The 22,863-nt window shown below is 42.5% G+C and overlaps 1 protein-coding gene across 1 annotated transcript in view; it reads right to left on the bottom strand.

The window, feature by feature from the left end:
• The window catches only part of LOC138853752 (uncharacterized), a 36,928-nt gene extending 18,505 nt beyond the window's left edge, over positions 1-18,423 (bottom strand). The window contains exons 1-3 of the mRNA XM_070092239.1: positions 18,197-18,423; positions 16,020-16,183; positions 413-516 (exon numbers count right to left, since the gene is read on the bottom strand). Coding sequence (XP_069948340.1) covers positions 413-516; positions 16,020-16,183; positions 18,197-18,423 — 495 coding nt within the window. The remainder of the gene's footprint in view (positions 1-412; positions 517-16,019; positions 16,184-18,196) is intronic.
• Between the last annotated feature and the right edge of the window lie 4,440 nt (positions 18,424-22,863).

Below are 22,863 nucleotides of genomic sequence, written 5' to 3'. Positions count from 1 at the left end.
TAAACTCGCTCAAATGTTACGCTGTCAAGTAAGTAATTAGCATGGAAGGGCTGAAGCTAATCAGATGTGACACTCATAAATTATCACATGAAAAGCAATTCAATTTTTCCAATTCTGTTTTCAAAGAAAACAAATTAGAACCTACTCAGGCAAAAATAATTCAAAATTTTCTCTAAGTAAGACCAAGTTTTAAGAAAATAAGTTTTACGTAATCCTCGTGTACATAACATGCAATTTTTTAACAACAGTATTGAGGGAACAGATGTTGTAGGTACATAAAAGACAATTAAGTTGATTTAACGCAGGACAACCAAATCAAGTCAAACATTGACATATTTCTGATTAGAAGAGACATTCACCGATACCTTTACTCAGTTATAACCTGGGTGTGTGTGGGGGTAGGCCTACTCACAGTTATAGCCTGGGTGACATCTTGAAGGCGTATGAAGATCAACTCTGCCTCTTCCCCTTCCAGGATTACTGACACACGTCGCTCGCCACTACTGTCGTCCTGACCTGCTGAGGCAGGTCCAGAGGTCATCTCAGCTCAATATACCTCGACGGCTCCTGTTACTACTATTACAATCAATATACACTACTATTGACAATGCTGGTACTACTAGTAGTAGTAGTACTTTCACAGTACACCGACAACAACTATTAGTACTAAAATTAATTTCCGATTGTAGGTCACTACCACACCTGGGACAAACCTAGGGGTCAGTATTACGGTTATCCAGGATCCCCCGGAGTCACCCTGGATCACTCGGGGTCGCAATTCATATTACACTACCTTTCTGGAGTTGAACAAGTTCACTACTTTGTCTAGGAAACAACTGTTACCAGCTACATCCTATCCTATCCTAATCAAGTTCACAGACTAACGTTCTGGCTGTGTAAGTAACTGATTGAGTTGGTTGACTATTTGACTGACTATCCACAAGTTAGAAAAGCAGGAGCACTATCAGGCAAGTCATGTATGTCTAAGACAATAACAAACGCTGCAATATACAGTACATACATTCATCCATTAAATAAGAGTCATTGAACATCTGCCTAATGTAAATTTTATAGGATTGCTGTACAAAATACAATTATCCTGTGTTAGCTTATATAGGTAGATGCATATAGTGTATAAACATTAACATGTGATGAAAGACAATATTTACAGCCTAGCAAATAAACAAAGCAGTCATTTACAAAGTAAATACAATCATTTAATAACTAAGAAAATAAACAAAAGATCATTGATAAGGAAGCAAATAAATAAAGAAAATTACAATAACGTCAAGTAAAAAACTAATTCACAGCCACAACACAGACACTAATTCACAGCCATAACACAGATACTAATTCACAGCCACAACACAGATACTAATTCACAGCCATAACACAGATACTAATTCACAGCCATAACACAGATACTAATTCACAGCCACAACACAGATACTAATCAGATAAAACAACGTGACTCCGGGGGGAAGTATATAAATCAGAGAGAAGAGGAGAAGAATACTTGATAAAGAGTCATTTACGAGCGTATGTAAATGAGCAGACGGGAGGACCCACACTCAAAGCCACTCAACAGTAATTACCAGGCAAAACTGAGGAAAAAATAACCCATCAGTCCCACAGCGGTCTGACATGCAGAGTGGCAGTAATTACTGAGAGGGAAGGTGGGAGGGAGGAAGAGGGAGAGAGAGAAAGGGGGGGGGGGAGAGAGAGAGAGAGAAATGGAGTACACTGTGATTTTCATTACCTTTGTAAATTGTGAGTTCATTACCTTTGTAAATTGTGAGTTCATTACCTTTGTAAATTGTGAGTTCATTACCTCTGTAACTTGCTCAGCTATCAAAACTTTGGAGTCCAGTCCCTGGACCAATTATGTACCTCTGTAATCTTTTGACTACCGCCCACAGGATGGGTATGGGGTGCATAATAAACATATTAAACTAAACTAAAACACTGTGATACTAAAAAACTGAAAATCGGGAGGGAGGTGGATAGTGGTGATTCGATGATACTGGTAATCTTGAGGATACTGGTAATTTATTCCCTGACTTGTTCTTTACCTAATAATTATTATTATACCAACATGGAAGTGCTAAATTCGTGTGAGTTACAGAGCGCCTGAGGAATGACAAGTAATGAGGTGTTTACGTAAACACCTCCATTACCAGAGTCAACATAGCGTCACCATAAACGCAGAACAAGGCTCCTTTACATCAACTGGGGTCAGCTAACAGAGCCCTCCAGGACCCAAAATGGTTAAATAAACTCAAGATAAAAAAAAAAAAAATGGAGCAGAATCCATTATGCCAGAATGGCAGAAATTTTTTGAGGAGTTAAATGAGAGTAAAATGACCGTTTATTCTTTTTTTTTTTTTGAGGTTAATAGTGCCACTGATACCTTATGTAGTTTCCAGACCGTACACTCCATTGTTTTTGTTGGCTGCTGTATTATTTTCCCTCACAGAAGCAGAACACGAGCACTGCAGAAGGTCTATTTCTTAATACTAAGCAGATAAAACCACTTTAAATTTGTATTATCTACAAATGTTGTCTTATTGCTGTTCGATTATCCCGCTTGGCAGGTTGTTCCACTCACCTACAACTCTTATTTCAAAACCAGTGTTTTCTAATATCCTTTCTATAGAAAGTCTAAATTTATTTAACTTTAATCTACTGTTTCGAGTTAATTCTTGGTCTAATATCCTTAGGACCATGTATCTTCTTCACCTGTCTCACACCTGTATGCTTCAGTCATATCCTTCCTCAAGAGAGTACAAGTTCACGGATCTTAATCTGTCTCCATAAGGATGATTTTTTTTATACAGTGGATTAGTTTTGTTACCTCTCTGTGTTCTCCAGTGCGTTTATAATTTATATTCATGCCGTTGTATTAAAATCAAAATAGCGCAGCATAATCTACTTGATATAAATCCTAGTAATTTCTTAGCGCTTGTCATGACCGCTTAGGCATAGATGTCCTGGTTTCTAATTTCTGTTTTTAATTTCGAGTTTTATGTTATTTAATACATAAGTGGTATGACTTTCAATCCCGAGAATTAGAATTTTACAATTTTCCACATTAAACTTTATCTGCCACTTTTCCAACTACAATATTAGCCTTCTAAATCTTTTCGATGTTCCTGGAGTTTACCTGGAGAGAGTTTCGGGGGTCAACGCCCCCGCGGCCCGGCCTGTGACCAGGGTTCATGGTGGATCAGGGCCTGATCAACCAGGCTGTTACTGTTGGCCGCACGCAACCCGACGTACGAACCACAACCCGGCTGGTTAGGGAGTGACTTTAGGTGCCTGTCCAGCGCCTTTTTGAAGACAGCCAGGGGTCTATTAGTAATCCCCCTTATGTATGCTGGGAGGCAGTTGAACAGTCTTAGACGGCTGACACTTACTGTTTTGTCTCTTATCGTGCTAGTGACACCCTTGCTTTTCATTGGGAAGATATTGCATCGTCTGCCGAGTCTTTTGCTTTCATGGGGAGTGATTTTTGTGTGCAAATTTGGTACTAGTCCCTCTAGGATTTTCCAAGTGTATATAATTATGTATCTCCCGCCTGTTTTCTAGGGAGTACAGGTTAAGGAACTTCAAGCGTTCCCAGTAATTGAGGTGTTTTATCGCAGTTATGCGCGCCGTGAAGGTTCTCTGTATACTTTCTAGGTCAGCAATTTCACCTGCCTGGAAAGGTGCTGTTAGTGTGCAGCAGTATTCCAGCCTAGAATAGAAGAGTTGAAGAGTGTCATCATGGGCTTGGCATCCCTAGTTTTGAAGGTTCTCATTATCCATCCTGTCATTTTTCAAGCAGATGCGATTGAAATAATGTTGTGGTCTTTGAAGGTGAGATCCTCCGATATGATCAGGGGTCTTTTACGTTAGTTTTTCGCTCTATTGTGTGGTTGGAATTTGTTTTATACTCCGATGTAGTTTTAGTTTCCTCACGTTTTCCATATCGGAGTAATTGAAATTTCTCACCATTGAACTTCATATTGTTTTCTGCGGCCCATTTAAAGATTTGGTTGATGTCCGCCTGGAGTCTTGCAGTGTCTTCAATGGAGGACACCGTCATGCAAATTCGGGTGTCATCTGCAAAGGAAGACACGGTACTTGCGGCTTACATCCCTGTCTATGTCAGATATGAGGATGAGGAACAGGATGGGAGCGAGTACTGTACCTTGTGGAACGGAGCTTTTCACAGTAGCCGCCTCAGACTTTACTCTGTTTACTGCTATTCCTTGTGTTCTGTTTGTTCAGTGGCATTTTCTTCTTAATTTATTTTGTCCACCTATTTTTGTTTGTTAAGTAAAAGGACACAAATGCAATTAATCTGACATTTTATTGTGGCAACGTTTCGCTTTCCAGGAGCTTTGTCAAGTAAATATTCTCTCATTATTGTGATTAATGTAGATTATGAATAACATAGGGCCTAAAACTGATTCTTATGGAACGCTACTTGCGACTGCTGCCTATTTGCCAACCATGCCTCGATCCATGAAGGAAGTTTTCATTCTATACCATGTGTCCACTTTAACAGTATTCTGTGTGATTCTATCAAACTTCCTACTGAAATCCAAGCAGACATACTTTATCATGATCCGCTACCTCAGATGCCTTACGAGGCAAAAAATGGTCCGTTGTGAATCCATTTTGAGACTTATTAATCGAATTATTCACACGGTGACTTCTAATCAGGCTCTGATCCACCGCGAATGCTGGTCATGGACCGGACCGCGGGGGCGTTGACCCCGGAACACCCTCCAGGTATAATCATATCCACTATTAATTCTAATAATTTTCCCATTATTGAGGTCAGACTGGTTGAGAGAAAATTGCGTGGTAGGAATTTATCTCCCGTTATGTAGTTAAGAAACAGCCATTGTTGACTTACTTGTTTCAGATACGATACTCGTTTGTAGTGACCGAGTGAAAAGACTAAGTTCCATTTAGCATTCTTTTAGGAGTCACTGAGAACAGTTCGTCGGATCCCGGAGACTTATTTTTTTTAACTGATCTAGTGGTTTATAATTATGTCTTTAGTGACTGCAAATTTACTTATTTTTTGTCCTCTCAGGTTCTTTAAAATAATCAGCGGATTTCGTCTACGACTTCTTGTGTGACGACCGACAGGAAATAATTGTTGAAAAGTTAACACATTCCTTTCTCATTATCAGTAAGCTGCCTTGAGTTAGTATTAAGTCGACCCAACTTTTCCCTAAGCTTGATCCTATATACTTGAAAGAAACCTTTGGGATTTGTATTGGATTCCCTTTCAACTTTAATTTCTTAATTTCGTTTAAATTGTATTATTTCCTTTTTTTTTTTTTTGACCTCTATTTTCAGTGTTGTCTTCTGGTCTTCTCTTCATCCACTTGGTATCATTATTATATAATCTAATTTCTCGCCTGGGAAAGAAAGTTTTGAACATCTTTTAATATTTTGGAACATGACATGTTGTCACTTCCCTTCCTTAGTATTTGTAAGATTATCATTGAAACATTCATTGGTTAAATTATTCCCTTTTTTTACGCTGGTCAGATATTTGCCGGTTCCATTATACTATGTCTGCCGGACAAAACTTTGGGACCTTTATTCATTATTCCTGTTATTATATTTCGACGTAATATTAAACGTTATAGATTTGCCATCACTTGTGCTAAATTCTTATGTTATCTGAGGATTATTTACGAGTCCCTGTGTTTGTCAGAACAAGGTCAAGTAGGTAATTACCTCATTAATTTTGTCACTGACTGCTCGTAGAGAATGACAATAAACGCTCACATGTGGGTAGAACTACGATAGTCAAAGGCGTCCAGAAGATAAAATATTCACAAAATGAAAAGGAGCAATCAGTGGAAGAGGTAATGTCAGACGTAGGAAGGTAAAGATATTATGTTGGAGAGCTTTCAGAGAGAAAGAGAGAGAGAGAGAGAGAGAGCAGCGGAGGGGAGCCGTCACCATGGTAACTGTGCACCGTATGACAGAGAGAGAGAGAGAGAGAGAGAGAGAGAGAGAGAGAGAGAGAGAGAGATTGCAACCAGCACTAAGCAGAGGAAATCTGATTATCTCTATGTATTCACCGCTAGCCGTTCCTGGGTCTTAGCAAGGCCACAGGATGGTTAAAAGACATGTGTTGCGTTTAACGTTAAAATCTTTTATACACCACATACACATACACACATATTATATATATATATATATATATATATATATATATATATATATATATATATATATATATATATGTATATATATATATATATATATATATATATACATGTATATATATATATATATATATATATATATATATATATATATATATATATATATATATATATATGTGTGTGTGTGTGTGTGTGTGTGTGTGTGTGTGTATGTCGTGCCGAATAGGCAGAACTTGCGATCTTGGCTTAAATAGCAACGCTCATCTTGCCATATAGGACAAGTGAAAATTTGTTTATGCAATAATTTCGCCAAAATCATTCTGAACCTAACGAAAAATATATATTTCACTGTGTTTGTTTAGTATTAAATTATTGTAAACAAGTCTAAAATATATTTAGTTGGGTTAGGCTAAAATAAATTGCGCTTGTTAAAATAAGGTTAGGTAAGTTTTCTAAGATTCTTTTGAAGCGAAATTAAAAATTTTTATATTAACATTAATGAAAAAAATATATCTTTAAACGTATAAGAGAAAATTTCAGAAAGGTCTTAATTTTAAATGAGTTCTTGTTAACTGGCCAGTTTTACATATTCGGCACGACACACACACACACACACACACACACACATATATATATATATATATATATATATATATATATATATATATATATATATATATATATATATATATATATATATATATATATATATATATATATATATATATATATATATATATATATATATATATATATGTCATGCCGAATAGGTACAACTTGGGATTTTGGCTTAAATAGCAATGCTCTTCTTGCCGAGTAAGGCAAGCTAAAATTTGTGTGTGCAATAATTTCGCTAAATTATTCTAAACCTAACGAAAAAAAAATATATTTCATTATGTTTATTATTAAATAATTGTAAATTTATCTAAAATATATTTAGGTGGATTAGGCTAAATTAAATTGCTCTTCTTATAATAAGGTTAGGTAAATTTTCTAGGATTCTCTTGGTACAAAATTATCAGTTTTTACAGTAACATAAATGAAAAAAAATATATCTTTAAACGTATAAGAGAAAATTTTGGAAATGACTTAATTTTAAATGAGTTCTTGCTGATTGACCAGTTTTATCTATTTGCCACGACACATACACAAACACACACACACACACTGAGGACCAAGCAGGGATAACAGGGAAGGCACTACAATGGATCAGGGAATATTTGTCAGGAAAACAGCAGCGAGTCATGGTACGTGGCGAGGTGTCAGAGTGGGCACCTGTGACCAGCGGGGTCCCGCAGGGGTCAGTCCTAGGACCAGTGCTGTTTCTGGTATTTATGAAAGACATGACGGAAGGAATAGACTCTGAAGTGTCTCTGTTTGCAGATGACGTGAAGTTGATGAGAAGAATTCACTCGATCGAAGACCAGGCAGAACTACAAAGGGATCTGGACATGCTACAGACCTGGTCCAGCAATTCGCTCCTGGAGTTCAATCCCACCAAGTGCAAAGTCATGAAAATTGGGGAAGGGCAAAGAAGACTGCAGACGGAGTACAGTCTAGGGGGGCAGAGACTACAAACCTCACTCAAGGAAAAAGATCTTGGGGTGAGTATAACACCAGGCACATCTCCTGAAGCGCACATCAACCAAATAACTGCTGCAGCATATGGGCGCCTAGCAAACCTCAGAACAGCATTCCGACATCTTAATAAGGAATCGTTCAGGACCCTGTGCACCGTGTACGTTAGGCCCATATTGGAGTATGCGGCACCAGTTAGGAACCCACACCTAACCAAGCACGTAAAGAAACTAGAGAAAGTGCAAAGGTTTGCAACAAGACTAGTCCCAGAGCTAAGAGGGATGTCCTACGAGGAGAGGTTAAGGGAAATCAACCTGACGACACTGGAGGACAGGAGAGATAGGGGGGACATGATAACGACATACAAAATACCGAGAGAAATTGACAAGGTGGACAAAGACAGGATGTTCCAGAGATTGGACACAGTAACAAGGGGACACAGTTGGAAGTTGAAGACACAGATGAATAACAAGGATGTTAGGAAGTATTTCTTCAGCCACAGAGTAGTCAGGAAGTGGAATAGTTTGGGAAGCGATGTAGTGGAGGCAGGATCCATACATAGCTTTAAGCAGAGGTATGATAAAGCTCACGGTTCAGGGAGAGTGACCTAGTGGCGACCAGTGAAGAGGCGGGGCCAGGAGCTCGGACTCGACTCCTGCAACCTCAACTAGGTGAGTACAACTAGGCGAGTACACACTCACACAAACACACACACACACACACACACACACACACACACACACACACACACACACACACACACACACACACACACACACACACACACACACACACATGTTAAGGACACTACCAGAGTGAGAGGGGAGGATGAACCAGCAAGATTGGACCTTGTGTTCACCCTGGGCAGTTCAGACATTGAGGACATCACGTATGAGAGTCCTCTAGGAGCTAGCGACCACGTGGTTCTGTGCTTTGAATATATATGCATATATATGTAGTAGAGTTGCAAGTGGAGATAGTAACAGGAGTTGAATGGGAAAAGCCTGACTATAAAAGAGGGGACTACATAGGGTTGAGGAACTTCCTGCAGGAGGTTCCGTGGGACAGAGAACTGACAGGAAAGCCAGTAAACGAAATGATGGGATATGTAACAACAAAATGCAAGGAGGCAGTGGAAACGTTTATTCCCAAGGGCAACAGAAACAATGGGAAGACCAGAACGAGCCCCTGGTTTACCCGACGGTGTAAGGAGGCAAAAACAAAGTGCAATAGAGAATGGAAAAAGTACAGAAGGCAGAGAACACACGAAAATAGGGAGATCAGTTGCAGAGCCAGGAACGAGTATGCACAGGTAAGGAGGGAGGCCCAGCGACAGTATGAAAATGACATAGCATCGAAAATCAAGACTGACCCGAAATTGTTGTATAGCCACATCAGCAGGAAGACAACAGTCAAAGACCAGGTGATCAGATTGAGAACAGAAGGGGGAGAACTCACAAGAAATGATCAGGAGGTATGTGAGGAGCTAAACAGGAGATTTAAGGAAGTTTTTACAGTAAAGACAGGAAGGGCTGTGGGAAGACAGCACAGAAGGGAACAAGAGGGAATATACCAACAAATGTTGGATGACATACGAACAACCGAGGAGGAGGTGCAGAAGCTGCTAAGTGACCTTGATACCTCAAAGGCGATGGGACCGGACAACATCTCCCCATGGGTCCTTAGAGAAGGAGCAGAGATACTGTGCGTGCCCCTAACCACAATCTTCAACACATCCCTTGAAACTGGGCAACTACCTGAGAAATGGAAGACAGCAAATGTAGTCCCCATATTTAAGAAAGGAAACAGAAATGAGGCACTAAACTACAGACCTGTGTCTCTGACATGTATTGTGTGCAAAGTCATGGAGAAGATTATCAGGAGGAGAGTGGTGGAACACCTGGAACGGAACAAGATTATAAATGAAAACCAGCATGGGTTCATGGAAGGCAAATCCTGTGTCACAAACCTCCTGGAGTTTTATGACAAGGTAACAGAAGTAAGACACGAGAGAGAGGGGTGGGTTGATTGCGTTTTCCTAGACGGCAGGAAGGCCTTTGACACAGTTTCCCACAAGAGATTAGTGCAGAAGCTGGAGGATCAGGCGCATATAACAGGGAGGGCACTGCAATGGATCAGGGAATATCTGACAGGGAGGCAGCAACGAGTCATGGTACGTGAAGAGGTATCACAGTGGGCGCCTGTGACGAGTGGGGTCCCACAGGGGTCAGTTCTAGGACCAGTGCTATTTTTGGTATATGCGAACGACATGATGGAAGGAATAGACTCTGAAGTGTCCCTATTCGCAGATGATGTGAAGTTGATGAGAAGAATTAAATCGGATGAGGATGAGGCAGGACTGCAAAGAGACTTGGACAAGCTGGACATGTGGTCCAGAAACTGGCTTCTCGAATTCAATCCTGCCAAATGCAAAGCCATGAAGATTGGGGAGGGGCAAAGATGACCGCAGACAGAGTATAGGCTAGGTGGACAAAGACTACAGACCTCACTCAGGGAGAAAGACCTTGGGGTGACCATAACACCGAGCACGTCACCGGAGGCACACATCAACCAAATAACTGCTGCGGCATACGGGCGCCTGGCAAACCTGAGAATAGCGTTCCGATACCTTAATAAGGAATCGTTCAAGACACTGTACACTGTGTATGTTAGGCCCATACTGGATTATGCAGCACCAGTCTGGAACCCACACCTTGTCAAGCACGTCAAGAAGTTAGAGAAAGTACAAAGGTTTGCAACAAGGCTAGTCTCAGAGCTCAGGGGAATGTCGCACGAGGAAAGGTTGAGGGAAATTGGACTGACGACACTGGAGGACAGAAGGGTCAGGGGAGACATGATAACGACATACAAGATACTGCGGGGAATAGACAAGGAGGAGAGAGATAGGATGTTCCAGAGAGGGGACACAGAAACAAGGGGTCACAACTGGAAGCTGAAGACGCAGACGAGTCACAGGGACGTTAGGAAGTATTTCTTCAGTCATAGAGTCGTCAGGAAGTGGAATAGCCTAGCTATTGAAGTAGTGGAGGCAGGAACCATACATAGTTTTAAGAAGAGGTATGACAAAGCTCAGGAAGCAGAGAGGGAGAGGACCTAGTAGCGATCAGTGAAGAGGCGGGGCCAGGAGCTGAGTCTCGACCCCTGCAACCACAATTAGGTGAGTACACACACACACCAGTGAAGAGGCGGGGCCAGGAGCTTGGAATCGACCCCTGCAACCTCAACTAGGTGAGTACACACACACACACACGTGTATACACGTCGCAGCTCACTGAAAACAATTGAAATTACAATAATTACAACATAAGCGCACTTCTCTCGACTTGTAGTAATCTCTGTAAACTTGATAAAAATCTAACACTGACACTATATCAAGAGCAGAGTCGTTCAATTCTTTCTTGAAGCGCACAATATGTCTTGATCCTTTCCTGAAGGCTGCAATTGCAGTTCGCTTATCGCCTCGTCGAGGCTTCGATGAACGGCATTGATACGCTGTTGTTGTTTTGGTATATGTGCAAATGTAGGATCAGATGATGCACCAATAGTGCTTCCAGTCCGTGAGATGGTTTTTTTCTTGGCATTCTTTTCTTCCTGATTGAGAAACAAGTTTCTTTTATTTCTTCTTTCCTCTTACGGGCAAGAGTCTGTGTTGCATTCTATAAGAGATGAAAGTTTTCCTCGTCTCGACAGTGACCAAGACTAAGTGAGGTCAGCATTTCTCTTGCCTACTATAACGTCCATGCTGTTTCTTGCAAGCATTTACTGAGACCGTTCACTTCTAGTTTAATATGCACAATCCAAATAAAAAAAGAGAGAAATTACGCGTAGCATTCAGAAGTGCAGTGTTGTCATCATGTCTTCACATCAACGTGATCAGCTGAGGTAACATAAGCTCTGGCGATCGTTATCCGATCAGTGACGGCTTCCTCAGCTTCTCATCGGCATAACGGTCTTGTTTCACTCAAGGATTTCAGTATGGGAGGATCTGATCATCTTATCCTTCAATATCCTTGAAAAGAGTATGGTGGTCTGGAATTGTTTCTAAGAAATTGTAAACACTCTTGATTGTCCCAGGCACATTTCTGATGATTCTCATTCTCTCGCTGATTGTGTCCTGCAGTACTAGGCTCAGGACAATCAGAGGTGACCATAACAAAAATACATTCCTTGTGGTAAACACTTTGTGATACGAGTTGCTAATCTTTTGCAACACTCGTATTCTCAACCTCATCAACATATTCACCTGCATTGTCTTTCAACTTTATACCAAGTTCGATGATAATTTGTTTTCCTCACGAGTTCGTGTAACATTTTACCCTCGGCTGATGTCGACAAAATCTAACAAATGTCTATTTTGTGTTACCTTCCTGAACGTATTCTTAGAAGACCATTTGTACGGTATATTCGAATATTGTTGCATGGTTCATACAAATGCAGCTTGCATGGTTATACGTAATGCTTCCATAGATTACAAAGACATTTTTACTGATAATATTGTTCTTTCTCCATTTTGCATGAATCTGTAGTCTCAAGCAATTTATCCAAAACCTGCCGACTTCTCTTTTGCCCTGAAGTTTCTCTACCAGCCAGTACACTGGCCTGGGACAAATTCGTCTTCCAACTGAGCCTGACAGATTTTAACACGTTGTCTGAGCCTTATCCTGCGTGATGGAACATGACAGTAAAACAACTAGCTTTTGTTCCACACTGTACAGTCATCATATAGAAGTGTGCAGCAGCACAGTTGTGTGTGTGTACTCGCCTAGTTGTACTCACCTAGTTGAGGTTGCAGGGGTCGAGTCCTAGCTCCTGGCCCCGCCTCTTCACTGGTCGCTACTAGGTCACTGTCCCTGAAGCGTGAGCCGCAAGGAAACATTAGGCTATATTTATTAGAAAGCGTTTCGGCTCTAGGACCTTGATCAAGGTCCTAAGACCGAGACATTTTCTAATAGATAGATAGATATATCTTATATTATGCTAGTTTTTCCTCACGTGTCTTATTTCTACACTCGATATCAGTTACCAATGTTTATACCGTAGTGTATATATTATGAAAATGATTCTCAATAGCGACAAGTAGATGAGTAAGACACACGTGCAACAGTTGGTATATATATTGTTGAAGAATTTGGCTTACACAGTAAGTTTCTTCAGTCACATACAGAGGTGACAACACATGGAGGCAGCAGCACAGGAGATCAACATTATTTAATCAGTCCGTCAACCTCAAAACTGTATATAACGTACAAACCTGTAGCTCGGTTGCTAGTGCACTCAGCTCACATATTGAGGTTCGTGGTTCGATCTCCGGTACGAGTGGATACAGTGGGCGTGTTTCCATAAGACACCTGCTGTCCCTGTTTACTAAGTAGGTACCTGGGTGTTAGCGTACTGGTGTGAGTCGCATCCTGGGGATAAAATTAACCCAAGTTGCCCGTAAGTGAACAGTATTTAGATAAGGCTAAAGAGGTCTTTGTGGCATTTATGGATTTGGAAAAGGCGTATGACAGGGTGGATAGGGGGGCAATGTGGCAGATGTTGCAAGTGTATGGTGTAGGAGGTAGGTTACTGAAAGCAGTGAAGAGTTTTTACGAGGATAGTGAGGCTCAAGTTAGAGTATGTAGGAAAGAGGGAAATTATTTCCCAGTAAAAGTAGGCCTTAGACAAGGATGTGTGATGTCACCGTGGTTGTTTAATATATTTATAGATGGGGTTGTAAGAGAAGTAAATGCGAGGGTCTTGACAAGAGGCGTGGAGTTAAAAGATAAAGAATCACACACAAAGTGGGAGTTGTCACAGCTGCTCTTTGCTGATGACACTGTGCTCTTGGGAGATTCTGAAGAGAAGTTGCAGAGATTGGTGGATGAATTTGGTAGGGTGTGCAAAAGAAGAAAATTAAAGGTGAATACAGGAAAGAGTAAGGTTATGAGGATAACAAAAAGATTAGGTGATGAAAGATTGAATATCAGATTGGAGGGAGAGAGTATGGAGGAGGTGAATGTATTCAGATATTTGGGAGTGGACGTGTCAGCGGATGGGTCTATGAAAGATGAGGTGAATCATAGAATTGATGAGGGAAAAAGAGTGAGTGGTGCACTTAGGAGTCTGTGGAGACAAAGAACTTTGTCCTTGGAGGCAAAGAGGGGAATGTATGAGAGTATAGTTTTACTAACGCTCTTATATGGGTGTGAAGCATGGGTGATGAATGTTGCAGCGAGGAGAAGGCTGGAGGCAGTGGAGATGTCATGTCTGAGGGCAATGTGTGGTGTGAATATAATGCAGAGAATTCGTAGTTTGGAAGTTAGGAGGAGGTGCGGGATTACCAAAACTGTTGTCCAGAGGGCTGAGGAAGGGTTGTTGAGGTGGTTCGGACATGTAGAGAGAATGGAGCGAAACAGAATGACTTCAAGAGTGTATCAGTCTGTAGTGGAAGGAAGGCGGGGTAGGGGTCGGCCTAGGAAAGGTTGGAGGGAGGGGGTAAAGGAGGTTTTGTGTGCGAGGGGCTTGGACTTCCAGCAGGTATGCATGAGCGTGTTTGATAGGAGTGAATGGAGACAAATGGTTTTTAATACTTGACGTGCTGTTGGAGTGTGAGCAAGGTAACATTTATGAGGGGGTTCAGGGAAACCGGCGGGCCGGACTTGAGTCCTGGAGATGGGAAGTACAGTGCCTGCACTCTGAAGGAGGGGTGTTAATGTTGCAGTTTAAAAACTGTAGTGTAAAGCACCCTTCTGGCAAGACAGTGATGGAGTGAATGATGGTGGAAGTTTTTCTTTTTCGGGCCACCCTGCCTTGGTGGGAATCGGCCAGTGTGATAATAAAAAATATAAATTGCCCGTAATGCACTGCATAACCAGGGGCTTTCTATATAGTATGTCATTGATGTCAGTTAGATCAGTACAAGTTGTATCATGTACTTGTAGAAATAAAGATTATTGTTATTATGTGTAGGCGAAATGTTTCAACAATAAAGATAACTTTTACACATGTTTGTTACTCACAGCATATATGTATGGCTATACAGTTGCGAGAAGAGGAATGGTAAAATTTCGTTCGGATTTTTAACCCCGGAGGGTTAGCCACCCAGGATAACCCAAGAAAGTCAGTGCGTCAACGAGGACTGTCTAATTTATTTCCACTGGGGTCCTTAATCTTGTCCCCCAGGATGCGACCCACACCAGTCGACTAACACCCAAGTACCTATTTGCTGCAAGGTGAACAGGACACAGGTGTAAGGAAACGTGTCGAAATGTTTCCACCCGCAGAAAATCGAACCCGAGCCCTCCGTGTGTGAAGCGGGAGCTTTAGCCACCAGGCTACCGAGCCTGTGGTGAGGGACGAGGCTGAGTTTTTCTCTGGAGGTTACCTGTAGCAACTTCTGGAGGTCATAGATCCAGCGGCTCGGTCCCAGACCATGCCTCCTGATTGCTGGCCAGATCGCTCAGGTTGTTGGTGCCCGTCGCCTACAGTCCACTGTATGCACCAAAGCCCGGCTGATCAGGAACTGATTTAAGGAACATGTCAAGTTTCCTCTTGAAGACAGCTAGGGATCTGTTGGCAATCACCCTTATGCATGAAGGGAGGGTGTTGAAGAGTCATGGTCCCTTTACACTTATTGAGTTCTCAGTGTATTCATCGTTCCCCTGCTCTTTATCGGAGGTATGTTGCAGTCTTCCAAGATCTGTGTTTGTTTGTAGTGATTTCAGTGTGCAAATTTGAGATGAATCCCTCCAGGATCTTCTTGTTGTAAATTATCATATGCCTTTCTCGCCTACATTCTAAGAAGTACAGTTCGAGAGACTTCAAGCGCTTCCAGCAATTTAGGTGACTGACTGTGTTTATAAAAGCTGTGAATTTATTTGTACATTTCCAGTTCTGCAATTTCTCTCTTCTTGAAGGAAGACGTTAAAACGTAGCAATATTACAACCTAGAGAGAACAAGTATCTTGAAGAGTATCATCAGTGGCTTGGCATCTCTTATTTTGGAGGTTCTAGTTGTCTAGCCTGTTATTTTCCTTGGAAGTGTGATAATGACCTTGTTGTGCTGCTTGAACGCCAGATCGTCTGGTATTATCACTCTTGCTGAGAGAACCGCTACCATGCTGCGAGATTGTCCCTTATTACATGCTGCCATTGAAGTATTCAGTTGTACATGGCTACCCCTTACAATGCATGCTGAAGCAGTGGGACTATAGGTGAACCTGTGTTTACAAGGTCAGGTGAGATGGGGTCACTTACCAGGTGAATCGTCGTAGGCGCACATGTACTCAGAGGTCATAAACTGGGTAATGAGTGTGGACTTGCCCACACCTGGGCCGCCCACCATCACCACCCGGTGTTGAGGTGTGGGCGTGGGCGTAGCTCCCTTGCTCACCCCGGGTGTTGGAGGCCAGGACCCCGTGCTGGGTGTAGCAGAAGAATGTTATGTATACCGCTGTCTGGATATTATTATTATTATTATTATTATTATTATTATTATAATTTAACACCTGCCAAGAAACAATTGTCGTGTTTTCTGACGAATTTTATTTAAGTTCATTTATTTTTTATATTCATATGTAAGTTTAATTTTGTTGTATTATACAGGTTGCTATATTAGCTTGGTTACTCTCTACACCTATATTTCAATTTAGTTAATCTTGTAACATTATTTCAACTTAAAATTTTAATATTATTTTTGGTGCAGAAGATGGTAAAGAAACGTCAAATGTTTTAAATATATTTGATATCTTACTGTGCATATTAATCATAAATTTCACACTATATGAACTCAGATTAAATCGTTATAAACAACTGTCAATGAATAAACAAAAGGATGGACGGGAGGATGGAACCATGGTCTGGGAACCATGGTCTGGGGACCATGGTCTGGGAACCATGGTCTGGGAACCATGGTCTGGGAACCATGGTCTGGGAACCATGGTCTGGGGACCATGATCTGGGAACCATGGTCTGGGAACCATGGTCTGGGAACCATGGTCTGGGGACAATGGTCTGGGAACCATGGTCTGGGGACCATGGTCTGGGAACCATGGTCTGGGGACCATGGTCTGGGAACCATGGTCTGGGAACCATGGTCTGGGAACCATGGTCTGGGGACCATGGTCTGGGAACCATGGTCTGGGAACCATGGTCTGGGGACCATGGTCTGGGAACCATGGTCTGGGAACCATGGTCTGGGGACCATGGTCTGGGAACCATGGTCTGGGAACCATGGTCTGGGAACCATGGTCTGGGGACCATGGTCTGGGAACCATGGTCTGGGAACCATGGTCTGGGAACCATGATCTGGGAACCATGGTCTGGGGACCATGGTCTGGGAACCATGGTCTGGGGACAATGGTCTGGGAACCATGGTCTGGGGACCATGGTCTGGGAACCATGGTCTGGGGACCATGGTCTGGGAACCATGGTCTGGGGACCATGGTCTGGGAACCATGGTCTGGGGACCATGGTCTGGGAACCATGGTCTGGGAACCATGGTCTGGGAACCATGGTCTGGGGACCATGGTCTGGGAACCATGGTCTGGGAACCATGGTCTGGGGACCATGGTCTGGGAACCATGGTCTGGGGACCATGGTCTGGGGACCATGGTCTGGGAACCATGGTCTGGGGACCATGGTCTGGGAACCATGGTCTGGGAACCATGGTCTGGGGACCATGGTCTGGGAACCATGGTCTGGGGACCATGGTCTGGGGACCATGGTCTGGGAACCATGGTCTGGGGACCATGGTCTGGGAACCATGGTCTGGGGACCATGGTCTGGGGACCATGGTCTGGGAACCATGGTCTGGGGACCATGGTCTGGGAACCATGGTCTGGGGACCATGGTCTGGGGACCATGGTCTGGGAACCATGGTCTGGGGACCATGGTCTGGGAACCATGGTCTGGGGACCATGGTCTGGGAACCATGGTCTGGGGACCATGGTCTGGGAACCATGGTCAGGGAACCATGGTCTGGGGACCATGGTCTGGGAACCATGGTCTGGGGACCATGGTCTGGGGACCATGGTCTGGGAACCATGGTCTGGGGACCATGGTCTGGGAACCATGGTCTGGGAACCATGGTCTGGGAACCATGGTCTGGGAACCATGGTCTGGGGACCATGGTCGGGGGACCATGGTCTGGGCACCATGGTCTGGGAACCATGGTCTGGGGACCATGGTCTGGGAACCATGGTCTGGGAACCATGGTCTGGGAACCATGGTCTGGGGACCATGGTCTGGGAACCATGGTCTGGGGACCATGGTCTGGGAACCATGGTCTGGGGACCATGGTCTGGGAACCATGGTCTGGGGACCATGGTCTGGGAACCATGGTCTGGGGACCATGGTCTGGGGACCATGGTTGGAGCCTCCGGTCCATCCTTCTGTTTATTCATGCTATATGTTGAAGATACAGCTGCCCTCACCTGGGTATCCTGTCCCGGCTGCAGGAGGAGACGGTGGAGGTGACTGAGGTGTTGGAGGCAGAGCGACGGGGTCTGAGGGAGTCACCCCTGTTGACCACACCCCCGCGCGAGGTCACACTAAACTGCCTCAGACGATACACAACACTCTGCCAGGGTGTGACTGGGGGTGAGACACTTCCATACACACTGATCTTCAACCCATCCTTATAAACTGTATATCCTGACATACTGTTTGTAGCAGATTTCTCGATTTACGTTTAGTTAAGCGATAAAAATTTCTGAAACACGAACAGGTCCAGTGAGAGCGGTAGAGATCTGTTAGAAACCACTGTTTAAGACACGTTAGTCACCTATCTGACTGTCTTATCAACTGAAATATGTATTAGGAGCACGTAACTTACAACAGGTGTTTCCTAATAACAGTTATGTCTTCATAGCAACTCAAGATTTTTAAGTTTGCAAAAAGACTAGTCTAGGAGCTGAGGAACTATGGGGAGACACTGAACAAGCTAAACTGAAAAATCTTGTTAAGAGAGAATAATCTGTAGAGACATGATTACGAGATACAAGATACTTAAATGATTGGAAAGTGCGTACAGGAACAGATTGCTTGACATGTGAGAAATGCACTGCATAGTAAGGGGCTATCGGCATGCACACTTAAATGTAATTCACCTTTATACAAACATTATATCATACTGGAATAAAGTATCTTTATCTAAGAGTGCGAGAGGCTGTAGTTGAAAGATTAAAAATAAAACACAACTGAGCCATGAAGACGTTAGGAAGTATTTTTTTAGTGGAATGAGGAAGTGTTTGAGGAAACTGCGAACAGTTTCAGGAGCAATTATGAGACGGCCCCAGAGGCCAGACACCAGTTATAAAGTGGAATATATAAGCAATCAGACAATGCAACATCATTCTAGAAGTATGCAGTAAACACCCCTAGACTAACCATACTAACAACACTTGTGTTAGTATACAATATACACACCTAGACTAACTATACTAACAACACTTGTGTTAGTATACAATATACACACCTAGACTAACCATACTAACAACACTTGTGTTAGTATACAATATACACACCTAGACTAACCATACTAACAAAACTTGTGTTAGTATACAATATACACACCTAGACTAACCATACTAACAAAACTTGTGTTAGTATACAATATACACACCTAGACTAACTATACTACCATAAAAATTCCCACAAAAAGTATGAAAAAAAACAGCGCTTTTTGTTGGTTTCCCGTAAATAAACATCAGAGGCCAACCACTGCTCATTAGTGAACTAATTAGTACTTGTTATTAGTTGCCACACACACACACACACACACACACACACACACACACACACACACACACACACACACACACACACACACACACACACACACACACACAGGAGCTTGGCCAGGAGCTTGGACTCGACCCCTGCAACCTCAACTAGGTGAGTACACACACACACTGAGTTTCGACCCCTGCAACCATAATTAGGTGAGCACACACAAAATACTGAGAGAAATTGACAAGGTGGACAGGGACAGAATGTTCCAGGGATGGGACACAGGAATAAGGGGTCACAACTGGAATTTGAAAACTCAGATGAGCCATAGGGATGTTATGAAGTATTTCTTCAGTCAAAGAGTTGTCAGGAAGTGAAACACTCTGGAGTGTTATAGTGGAGGCAGTATCTATACATAGTTTTAAGAAAAGGTACGATAAAGCTTTTCGAGCAGGGAAAGAGCGGACCTAGTAACGACCAGCGAAGAGGCGGGGCCAGGAGCTACGACTCGATCCCTGCAGTCACATATAGGTGAGTGTACACATTACACACACCCGCCTGTAACCATGTATGAGTACACACACATCCTAGGCTCTCACAACCTGGGGTTACACAACCTGGGGTCACACAACCTGGAGTCACACACCCTGGGGTCACACAACCTGGGGTCACACAACCTGGGGTCACACAACCTGGAGTCACACACCCTGGGGTCACACAACCTGGGGTCACACAACCTGGGGTCACACAACCTGTGGTCACACCTGTGGTCACACAACCTGGGGTCACAACCTGGGGTCACACAACCTGGGGTCACAACCTGGGGTCACACAACCTGGGGTCACACAACCTGGGGTCACACAACCTGGGGTCACAACCTGGAGTCACACAACCTGGGGTCACAACCTGGGGGTCACACAACTTGGGGTCACACACCCTGAGGCCACACAAACTGGGGGTCACACAACCTGGGGTCACACACCCTGGTGTCACTCAACCTGGGGGTCACACACCCTGAGGTCACACAACTTGGGGTCTCACACAACCTGGGGTCACACCCTGGGGGTCACACAACTTGGGGGTCACACCCTGAGGTCACACAACTTGGGGGTCACACCCTGAGGTCACACAACTTGGGGGTCACACCCTGAGGTCACACAACTTGGGGGTCACACAACCTGGGGTGTATGACCAAAGTTTAGTGGTAAACACAATAGGGTTTCAAGAAACTGTGCGACAACTCAATATTAAATTCACCTCATCAGTGCTAGGATAGGGAGGAGGTGCAGAAGTTCACGGTGGTGGTTTAAACCATACTTCTCTTTTTAATATATTAGTATTAAAGCTCAGTGATGTGGTCTGGCTAAGATCACAAGAGGTTAATATTTATTTGATCTAGAATAATATGAGTTGTTATATCAATTATCCAGTAATAAAAAAAAAAAACCTAACGTAACCTAACTTATATTTTGAGTTCAATACTAGATTATTTTTTGTGTGGGTAACCAAAAACACTTCCCCAGAGATCCAAAATATATGTCTCCATTATACAAATTAAATATTATAGAATTTACGCAATAAACGCTGGAGCGGCTAAGTAAATATTGACCTTCCCGGAGCTGTGTGGGGGTCAAACACCGCCAGTGTCTGCCTAACTGATATAAACTCAAGCTAGATAAGCTCAACATTTACCCAGATTCTGGCTTAGAAAGACACGTGAGCAAACACTAGGACATATATATTAGAAAACGTTTCGGTCCTGGGACCTTGATCACTTGTAACATTCAGAATATAGAGGTAGGTTCACCAGGACATCCTGGCCTTGCTCTTCTCCATGTGGTAACCCCCATATAGTGGTTAAGACAGTATATATATATAGGTGGAGAGTGAGGTGTGACACATGATTACCTGAAGAATGCCATATTGCAGAGATGGCCAGCCTGTGGCGCATCCGCCTAAAAGTGGCACATTGCGTGATCGGAAATGGCGCATTGCACGATTGTAAGTGGTACATTGCACCCCAGTGTTAATAAAAAAGCAAGCCTATTCATACAAAAAGTATTAACCAAAAACCGATTTGTAGAAAATAATTATAACAGAAATTCAAGTAACTTACAGCTAGAAATGAGTTTTACCGAGAATAAATATAAAACTTAGCAATCATTTTTTGTGATTTTATTATTTAGTGCACATCTTTTAGCGAATGTCATCTTTCACATTTTTCTGTTTTTAGTTAAAAAAAAAAATATTCAGTGAGTATGACTAGGAACACATTAGAGTGAACACCCACACCACCATGTGTTCCCAGCCTCTCAATGATCTAAATTTGAAACAAGGTAGAAACCAGTTGTTTCTTAGCTTAGTAAATGATATCAGTGTATTCAAGGTGAAATTTAAACTCTTTACCTCTCAGTTAGAAAATGATGAGTTGAGCCAGTTTCCACATTTACAAGAACAGAGTGAATGTGCTGAAGATAATGACAGTTTTACAGAATTTATTGAAAAAAATAATCAAATTATTGCAAGAGTCATTTGAAAGTCATTTTAGTGATTTTGCTAAAGATAAAGACTGTATACGCGCATTTATAAGCCCATTTTTACTTAGTGAACATAAAGTCCTGAAGATGCCTGGTAACATACAAATGGAACTTATTGATTTGAAAACAAATTCATGATTGAAAACGAAATTTGATGAGCTGCACTCAGTCCCAGATACTGCTGACATAATTATTTTTTGGGTGATCATTACCCTGTGACCAATTTGCAGAACTAAGAAAATTTACCCAGAGTTATATCTGTCGTTTTGAAGACTTCTCTGCTGCTGTCAGTAACTAATTTAACTGCAAACATTACAAGCTTGACGAAATTAAACCAGACTCAGAAGTCTCATTAAAGTAAGTAATATTTATCTTGTCTTTATATTAATTAATTTTATGTAAAAATGCATACAATAGAGCGGAAAAGTAATGTGAAGGACCTGGGAGTGATAATGTCAGAGGATCTCGCCTTCAAAGACCACAGCAATGTATCTCCCTCATCCGCTAGGAAAATGATAGGATGTATAATGAGAACCTTCAAAACTAGGGACGCCAAGCCTATGATGATTCTCTTCAAATCGCTTGTGCTCTCTAGGCTGGAATACTGCTGTACACTAACGGCCCCCTTCAAGGCTGGCGACATTGCAGACCTGGAGAGTGTACAAAGAATTTTCACGGCACACATAAGCACGATAAGGCACCTAAACTAATGGGAACAGTTGAAGGTCCTTGATATGTATTCCCTCGAACGCAGGCAAGAGAGATACATGATAATATACACTTGGAAGTTCCTGGAGGGATTGATACCAAACCTGCACACGAAAATCACTCCC

The sequence above is a fragment of the Cherax quadricarinatus genome, chromosome 39, assembly GCF_038502225.1.
Source record: "Cherax quadricarinatus isolate ZL_2023a chromosome 39, ASM3850222v1, whole genome shotgun sequence".
Lineage (NCBI taxonomy): Eukaryota > Metazoa > Arthropoda > Malacostraca > Decapoda > Parastacidae > Cherax > Cherax quadricarinatus.
This window is presented reverse-complemented; position numbering and strand designations above follow the sequence as displayed.